Source organism: Prionailurus bengalensis, chromosome X (genome assembly GCF_016509475.1).
Source record: "Prionailurus bengalensis isolate Pbe53 chromosome X, Fcat_Pben_1.1_paternal_pri, whole genome shotgun sequence".
Taxonomy (NCBI): Eukaryota; Metazoa; Chordata; class Mammalia; order Carnivora; family Felidae; genus Prionailurus; species Prionailurus bengalensis.
Window position 1 is genome coordinate 43187800 of NC_057361.1, and position 9713 is coordinate 43197512.

Here is a 9713-nt window from a genome sequence, read left to right on the forward strand (position 1 = left end):
TACCCTTAAGCTCTAGGGTTGGCAAGAAAGCAGGGAGCTCAATTGGCTTTGTGGATACCAGCACATGTATTGCTTACCAGTCTTGAAGTTGTTGGGAGTCTTCTCTGGATCTCACTTCTGATCACCAAATAGTGTTAACGTTAAAAATAAAACTGTCAGTTATTTTATCAGCAAAAGATGGATTTATTCAGAAAGAACAGAAATGAAACTTGGGGCACGCAAGCTATGGCAAAACCATAGGCAAGTTGGGAGAACAAAGGAGAAGAATGCTCTTTTATAGAGGAAAATGGGGAGTTGGGAGACAAAAAGTCCACCGAAATAAAGTAGGATTTCCAAGTGTAGTGGTTTTTCATTGGCTGAGTTGTGGCAGTCTTTCATTGGCTGGGCTGTTGCTGAGAGGAGAAAACGTTTCTTTACTGGGGTAGTAAAACAGTATGGACTTACAAAGTACCTTCCTTCATGTTGGGGTCTAGAATTAAGGAGATGTGATAGGGTAAGATCTCCCCCTTCTGGCTTCTTGCCTTCGTTTTAGTGAGGTTTCCCATTCTTTTTTTTTTTTTTTTTTTAATTTTTTTTCCCAAAGTTTATTTATTTTTGGGACAGAGAGAGACAGAGCATGAACGGGCGAGGGGCAGAGAGAGAGGGAGGCACAGAATCGGAAACAGGCTCCAGGCTCTGAGCCATCAGCCCAGAGCCTGACGCGGGGCTCGAACTCGCAGACCGCGAGATCGTGACCTGGCTGAAGTCGGACGCTTAACCGACTGCGCCACCCAGGCGCCCCAAGGTTTCCCATTCTTAATGTTCACACAGTCTTTTCTGCATTGGTGTCCATTGATTGCCTTTCTCATGCAAGTTGAGAATTTTTCTTGGTTCTTCACATTCTGAGTAATTTGAATTATATTCTGGACATTTTGAATATTAGATTATGAGACTAGTGGTCTTGTGTAAATCCTATGGAATATGTTTCCACTTCTATGTCAGCAGGCCTTCTCTCTCTCTTCAGAGGCAAGCACAGTAGCCCTTGTCCTTGTGGCTGAGGTCAGGATAAGGGAAGAAGGTGGGCCTCGCAGGGGAAGGGATTAGATGAAAATGGGGTGAGTCTAGGGGGCATGATTTTAGGTATCTGGATCCTGGAGGCACCAGAAAATGCCAGCAAAGGGCAGCTTTGGGAATCCTAAGTAGGCTCCAGATAAATGGGTGGGAAGCACCCACCCTCCCTGCACATGTGGACCAGTGCACATGCCCAGTGCTGCATGCCTTCCAATTGGCCATTAGTGTGGGGCGTGTGTATTGGATACCTCATGCTGATTTATGCTGGTGGCACTTTACCTTGTGATTTCTTTCTCTCTGCCTGAGACTCAATCTGTAGGTCCCCAGATAAGTTCTCCCAGGAGTTTAAATGTGAGTGGGTGTGAGGAGGGAGCCAGTGAGCTTCAGACACTAGAGTCTGTGTAGTTTCTGGATTATTAGAAGAAATGTCCTCAAGGTCATCAACCTCTTCACAGGTGCAGCAGCTGCCATTGCCTTTGATACCATTTCAGGCCAGGACAAGGGAGAACAGCAGTCTTCAGATGGGAGGGCGTCAGAGAAAGACGGGAAAAATCTTGGGGTCATGATTTGAGGTATCTTGGTCCTAGAGGGCACAAGAACTGCGGATAGAGGGCTGATTCAAGAATCTACAGTGGGGTGAGGGAATGGGAAGCCCTTGCATACATGGCAGGCACAGGACTCAGTGCACCTGCCCAGCACCATGTGCTTTCCCATCAGTCACTGGCCTGGGGTGTGTGCAACGCAGGCCGCATTTTACCGTCTGGATTTTTTCTTGCTGTTTGAGACTCAATTGGTTGGTCGCTGGATCAGTCCTCTCAGGAATTTAAGTGTGAAGAGGGAGCCAGCAGGCTTTGGGTGAGTAAGAGTGCTGTGGTTCCTGGCTTCCAAATAAGAAGGGTCTTGAGGTCATTGTCCTTCACTTCACAGATGTGGTGGCCGCCATGGCCCTTGACGTCATGCTGGGACTAGGAAAAGTGAGGGTGATGGTTTACAGATGGGGGAGGGGGGGTTAAGATGAAGCTGGGGTGAGTCCTGGTGCATGAGTTGAGATATCTGGGTTCTGGAGGGCCCAGGAACTGCTGACAGAGGGCAGATTCAAGAATCCTCAGTCAGGTGAGGGGATGGGAAGCCCCCACCCAACTGGCACATGCAGGATGCAGTACGCCTGCCCAGCACCACACAATTTTCCATCAGCCACTGGCGCCGGGTGTGTGCAACACGTTCAGGGTGCAGAGCAGTGCAGTTCACGTTTTAAGGTCTGGATTCTTTCTTGCTGTCTGTAACTTAATTGGTAGGTCCCCGGATTAGTCCTCCCAGGAATTTGAGCTTGAAGAGGAAGCCAGCAGGCTGTGGGTGGGTAAGGGTGGTGCGGTTTCTGGCCTCCAAGGAAGAAGGTCCTCAAGGTCTTCCTTTACCTTAGGGTGTTTCAGCTATGGCCATTGTCTGTCTTGGTGAGTGTGGAACAAGAGAGGACAGTGGGGAAGGAGGGTGAGATGAAGATGGGGTGTTTGGGGGGCACGTTTTGAGGTTTCCGGGTCCTGGAGGCACCAAGAATTACTGGCAGAGGGGGGCAGATTGAGGAATCTTTAGTGGGGCCCGGATGAAGGAGCGGAGTAAGTCCCCGCCCACCCGGCGCTAGTGGGACGTAGTGCGCCTGCCCAGCGTCATGGGCTTTCTCATTGGCCATTGGCGTGGGGCGTGTGCCACACGTTCTGGGTGCAGAGCAGCGTAGTTTGCGTCTAACGGTCTGGATTCTTTCTCGCTGTCTGGGACTCAATTGGTATGCTCCCAGATCAGTCCTCCCGGGAATTTGAGCGTGAAGAGGAAGCCAGCAGGCTTTGGGGGGGTAGGGGTGGTGTGGTTCCTGGCCTCAGAAGAGGAAGGGCCTTGAGGTCACCATCTTTCTCCTCACAGGTGTCCTTGCTTCATGGCCCTTGTTACTGAGGTGTAACCCGGATAGGGGAGGGTGATGGGCTGGGGGGGAGGGGTTCAGATGAAGATGGTGTGAATCTTGGGCGTATTATTTGAGGTATGTGGGCTCTGGAGGCCCCAGGAACTGCTGACAGAGGGCAGATTTGGAAATCCTGGGTGGGGCTTCTGGAAAGCCCCGCCCACATGGCACAGTAGGACTCCATGCACATGCCCACTGCCATGCTCTTTCCCACTGGCCATTTGCATGGAGCATGTGCAATGTGTTCCGGGTATGGAGCTGTGTGGGTTGCATCCTGCTATCTGCATTCTTTCTTGCTGAGACTCAATTGCTAGGTTTTCAGATTAGTCTTCCCAGGAAATCAAGTGAGTGTGAGGAGGGATGCAGCAGGCTTTGGGCAAGTAAGGATGACACCGTTCCTGGCCTGTGAGGAAGAAGGTCCTTGAGCGATTACCCTCTTCCTCTTCACAAGTATTGGTGCTGTCATGGCCCTTGATATATAGTGGGAAGTGTACAGGGAATAATGGTGGGCTGCAGAGTGGAGGGGTTCAGATTAAGATGGGCTAGTCCTGGGGGCATGATTTGAGGTATTTGGGTCCCGGAGGCACCAGGAACTGTCGACAGAGGGAAAATTTGGGAATCTTAAGTGGGTCCCAGGCAAGGGGGTGGGGAAGCCCTTACCTGTGCTGCACATGTGGGACACAGTATTCATTCCCAGGACTGCTGCACCTTCACCCACAGGTGTGGGGTATGTGCAATGAATTCTGAGTGCTGAGCAGTGTGGGTCTTGTCTTACAATCTGTATTCTTTTTTTTTGCTGTCTGAGACTCAACTGGTAGGTCTGCAGATAAGTTTTTCCAGCAGTTTAAGTGTGAGTGAGTGTGAAGAGGGAGCCAGTAGTTTTGAGGCAGGGGTCAGGGCAGTGTGGTTTCTGGCCCCTGAGGAGGAAAGTCATCTTTCTTCTCACAGGCTTCACAGCCACCCTGTGAAGGGCCCCATCAATGGCCCTTGATGTGGTGACAGGACAGGGGAGGAGGGTAAGCTAGGGAGAGATGGGGGTCAAATGAAGATGGCATGAGTCTTGGGGGCATTTTTTGAGATATTGGAGTCTTGGAGGCACAAGGAACTGCCAATAGGGCCCACACAATGGAGTCCTCAGTGGGGTCCTGGATAAGGGGCAAGTCTGGTAGTAAAGAAAGGCCCTAGAAATGGGGAATGTTGTGGAGTTGTAACTGCATCCCTGAGATTTGTAGTGTGCCAGGCGGAGTACCAGGAGACGAGAGTGCCACATGTAGTCTTTATTGCAGGCACTCAACCCTGCAATTCTAGTGCAAAACTAGCTGTAGGCGATATATTAACAGTGAATGTAGTTAGGTGCTGCAATAAAACTTTATTGGAGGTATGGAAAAAAAGGGCTTAGTAAATCAAAGTGTGCCAGCAGTAGTAGTTACTCAAAGTCTTAATTCTCCTGTGGTAGTTTCTTTCTTTTTTTTCTTTTTTAAGTTTATTTATTTTGGAAGAAAGAGCGAGCACAAATGGGAGGGGCAGAGAGAAAGGTAGAGAAAGGATCTCAAGCAGGCTCCATCCAACGTGGGGCTCAAACCCATAAACTTTGAGATCATGACTTGAGCTTGAGCAAAATCAAGAGTCAGAGCCTTGACCGATTGAGCCGCCCAGGTTCCCCTCCAGTGGTATTTTCTTAAATATCTCCAAGATGGTGAAACAAGTTGTAAAACCACATCCCTTCAGAAATATGTTCTTGTCTTTAACACATGCCTTATTTAATTTCTGTGTCTGCTTGGCCATGACATAAACAATTGCCTTTGCAAGCTGCCAGATTTGGTGTGATTGAAAAGTATGCACAATTAAATTACCTTTCGACTTACTTTGAACATATTTTCAATCTTGAAAAAAAAGCACATGTCACCATTTGGCCACAGAAGTGGTCAAATATAACTATCCTCTCAAGTGCATTTTCTAAATCCCAGTATTCTGTTTTCAGTGTGAAATATGAGTTGGCAAATAAGGTCAACATTCAAGCCTAGAGCAAGACAAAATGATCAAAACTCTTTCCAGCTAGTTGGGCCTGTGGTTGTAAGTACTTGAACATTTGATGTTTTTTATTAGTACAAATGTATTTTTGTGAAAGTGTTGAACTAATATAGATACACTGATAAGGGTTTTTCATGCTGATAAGGAGCATTTATCCAGGAGCATCACATTCTGGTATTTCTTGGATGAATGCTGTTATGTTCCCAGGAAATATATCTGATGACTTTCTTACACATTTTAACAACAGATTGCACACATCCATCCCAACATAGATTAAAATAGCTTCCAAAGCCCTTATGGGTAACTCTTTTCTTGGAGTAGCCTCTCTGTGGGAAGAGTAATTTTATTAAGAATAAGTATACTGAATAGTATCGGAGAAATGTCTTTAGATTTTTGTTGTTGTTGTCATGGAACCATTTTATAAATTCCTTTTTAATGTGGCCTCCTCTCTACATTTAGCTGTGGACAGTCTGTTCTGCCAGTCTTTGGTGGATCTTTTTCTGGGTTATTTATACTTATTGGGTGTTACCTAGGTGTCTGTGTGGGACAAAGTGAGCTTAGAATCTTCCTACTCACCATCTTCCCTGGAAGTGAAATGTTTTTAGATTTACTTATGATCAAATATATCTATGTATTCTGTATATTTATATTATTGACATGTATTAATAACACAACTTTTTATTTGTGTGCATCCATACACACACTCCTCGGCCCAGCAGCCCAGTATTGAACAACATCAGCAAGAAGAGCCACCAACTGACCTTCAGGATAGTATGCCTGATCAAGAGAAAAAAGACAAAGTAGCACCTGTGGTTCAAGGTGAAGGCAAAGGGAAGAAAAATACCTCGTGTATGTGTGTGTGTGATGTGCTTCATGTAGCTTGATATACTTGTAACAGGAGGGAGCACCAAAATAGAAAGGAATCTCAAACATTGCTTGGAAATTAGCTGGAAAAGTGAAGAGAGTATATACTTTGCAGCCTAGGGCAATTCCTTACTATAGTAAATTTCCCCTATTTTATAAATGAGAAAATTGAAGCTCAAGGGTTGTGTTTATCAAAGAGCATTTGGCTATTGAAAACAAAATTTGTATTTAAAAATTTTTTAATGTTTATTTATTTATTTATTTATTTAAAAAAATTTTTTTTCAACGTTTATTTATTTTTGGGACAGAGAGAGACAGAGCATGAACGGGGGAGGGGCAGAGAGAGAGGGAGACACAGAATCGGAAACAGGCTCCAGGCTCTGAGCCATCAGCCCAGAGCCCAACACGGGGCTCGAACTCACGGACCGCGAGATCGTGACCTGGCTGAAGTCGGACGCTTAACTGACTGCGCCACCCAGGCGCCCCTAATGTTTATTTTTGACAGAGAGAGAGAGCGCTCAAGCATGAGTGGGGGAGGGGCAGAGAGAGAGGGAGACACAGAATCCGAAGCAGGTTCGAGGCTCTGAGCTGTCAGCACAGAGCCCGATGCGGGGCTCGAACTCACAGGCCCCAAGATATGACCTGAGCCGAAGTCGGACGCTCAACCGACTGAGCCACCCAGGCGCCCCAGGAAATTTGTATTTTTTAAAGTGGCTTTTAAAAGGAGGTTTTTAATCCTTCTGTGGTTAGAAAAACCAAGAGATTAATTATCCTGAGATTAACATGAGACATACGGATTGCTCCCAGATATATAGTATTCTTAGTATATAGTATTTTGAAGTAAAGCATTTATATAATTCAGGCCGTTGTTAAGGGTTCTAGAACATGACTGATAACAACGTCCATTCATTTCTTTCCACCCTACTTCCTTTATTCTTACTGTAAGACAGTATACTTATTGTCATTCACAGATAATTTTGCTCTTATTTTTTGTCCTTTGTTGTGCATGGGATTAATTTATGGAACATTATACATAGGGCCTTTGGACCTAAATATAACTTGTTTATTTTAACCAAGTTTTTGGTTACCCCAAGAGAGGATGGGTGTCACTTCTAAAAAATTTGTCATAGGTCTGCAAATACACTCAGATAATTCTTGAGAAAGTTACATTTTAATTGTAATTTAAATTCTATCCATGATGTAAACTTGAGACTTCATAGAGCTGTAAGACAGGGTATTTTATGTTATGCATTTTAAAACCAGAATTAAAAATAAAGTAGCTAGTGGGGTGCCAGGGTGGCTGAGTTAGTTAAGCATCCGACTCTTGATCTCAGCTAGGTCTTGATCTCAGGGTTGTGTGTGTTGAAGCCCCACATCGGGCTCTGTGCTAGGACTGAAGTCTACTTAAAAAAAAAAAAAAAAAAACCACTGTCTTCCTGGAGTACAATAGGACGATGTCATATATTCTTTTTATTCTTTATAGTTCCAAACCACAAAATTTACAGAAAAGTTACAAGAACAGTACAATTACACACACACACACACACACACACACACACAATTTCCCCAGTTGTCCTGATAATCTCTTTTATATAATTTTTTTTATCCAGAGTCCAGTCCAGGATCATGCATTTACATTTAGTTTCTTTTAATCTGGAATAGTTCCACACATTTTTGAAAAGGACAGACCAGTTGGTTTGCAGAATGTTTATCAGTTTTGGGCTTTGTTTTAAGACTTTTTTTTCACTCAACTTGTGCCATGTAACATGCTGAGTATTGAGAGGCATTATTTCAGCCTTGAACTCACACTCTAGTCATAGAGACTCAAGTCACTGGCAAGTACAATCACAAGTGCAGTACAGATCAGTACAAAGGGGACACCTGAGTAGTCTCAGGGCACTCTTGAAAAAGGAAGAGGGTAATAAAACCCTGCTTTCCTAGTTTCTGGTAATAGACACCTGAAATGCTCTTGTAATTCTTTTTTTAATTTTAATTTTATTTTTATTAAAAAAAGTTATGTTTATTTTTTTTGAGAGAGAGACACACACAGGCACGAGCAGGGGAGGGGCAGAGAGAGAGGGAGACATAGAATCTGAAGCAGGCTCCAGGCTCTGAACTGTCAGCACAGGGCCTGACGCAGGGCCTGAACCCACAAGCCATGAGATCGTGACCTGAGCTGAAGTCAGATGCTTAACCAACTGAGCCACCCAGGCACCCTGCTCTAATTCTTAACCACATTTGTTACCACACTAGCCTAAGGCTTTTATTTCATAACACTGAGGGAATGAATATTATTTCCTTATTCATATCTCATGTTTTACTTCTTTTTTTTTTTAATTTTTTTTTCAACATTTATTTATTTTTGGGACAGAGACAGAGCATGAACGGGGGAGGGGCAGAGAGAGAGGGAGACACAGAATCGGAAACAGGCTCCAGGCTCTGAGCCATCAGCCCAGAGCCTGACTCGGGGCTCGAACTCACGGACCGCGAGATCGTGACCTGGCTGAAGTCGGACGCTTAACCGACTGCGCCACCCAGGTGCCCCCACATGTTTTACTTCTTAAATTGATTACCTTTTTATTTTCAGAGGCCCCATACTCTTTAGATTGTATAAATCTTACACCTTTTATTTTCAAGGGCCTTCCCTGGAACCTGATCAACAGGAACTGGTTCTTCCAAAGACTGGTCGTGAGCATGGAGACGGCCCTGATGTCAGAGGGAAGAGACTTGCAAATCTAGAGTCCCTTAAAATGCCGGAAGCAGGTATGTGATACATTAAGCATGCAAATTATAGGGTGTCTGTTTTCTGCAATGTTATATTTTTAATAACACAGAGGTAACATTATTGCTACTTCCAGTAACAGAGTTCACATACAAAAATGATTTGAAATGTAGTTCAAACCTTGAATGGCAGACTTACAGACTATCAGGCATAGAAACAAATTGGGTCAAAGCCATATTAAATTACAAGACAGGAAAACAGGGGTGCTTGGGTGGCTTAGTCGGTTGGGTGTCCAATTCTTGATTTTGGTTCAGGTCGTGATCCCAGCACCACGTCGGGCTCTGTGCTGAGCATGGAGCCTGCTTGAGATTCTCTCTTCCCCTCTCCCCCTCTACCCCACTCCCTCTCTCTCTCTCTCTCTCTCAAATAAAAAAAAGAAAAAGTTTCTTACTTTTGAGTTTAAGTCCTTTAGCAAACAACTAATGATTTTCAAATACTTTTAGAGATATCCACTTTTAACAGATATGTAACACATTTGTAACACACATCAGTTTGTATGAAATATGCTGAGGCCCTGAAATAGGTTCTAATACCAGCTCTAACATAATTTGTGTGACTCTGGATAAATCCCTTAACCTCTGACCCCATCTTTGCTCTTAGGAAAATAGTGGATTCAAATCAGATATGTAAAAATCATTTTTGGTTCTGATTTTGTGTGCCCTGGTTTTGTAGGTTAGAATACAAAGATAATTTGTTTTGTGTGATTTATCATAAATCACCAAACCCTGACCTGAGTCAGATTACAATATCTGAACTGAGGATTCAACGCTACTAAGGAAATGAACAAACACTGTTTGATGTTTGTTTTTGTACAGAGTCCTGAATGCCTATCCTCAGATTCTGTCAAATTTGCAATTCTCTGGCTCTTAAAGGACAATTGTATTTTAAATCTTCCCCCAGATGAAGCCTCAAATGGCTGAATAAAATGTCAAGAGACCATATAGTTTCTAGTTTCTGTGGCTGATCAGGTAGAGAGAATGTATGTAGTCAGTGATGCCCAAGGCGCATGTAAGATACCTGTGCCTAGCACAATCC

General features: G+C 44.3%; 1 protein-coding gene across 1 annotated transcript; it reads left to right on the forward strand.

Moving 5' to 3' along the window:
* Positions 1-4987: 4987 nt before the first annotated feature.
* GAGE10 (G antigen 10) lies at positions 4988-9286 on the forward strand. Its single transcript, XM_043569976.1, has 4 exons — positions 4988-5074; positions 5752-5851; positions 8534-8659; positions 9279-9286. The coding sequence occupies exons 1-4, from the start codon at positions 4991-4993 to the stop codon at positions 9284-9286; spliced, it is 318 nt and encodes a 105-aa protein (XP_043425911.1). The 5' UTR covers positions 4988-4990.
* The last annotated feature ends 427 nt before the right edge of the window (positions 9287-9713 follow it).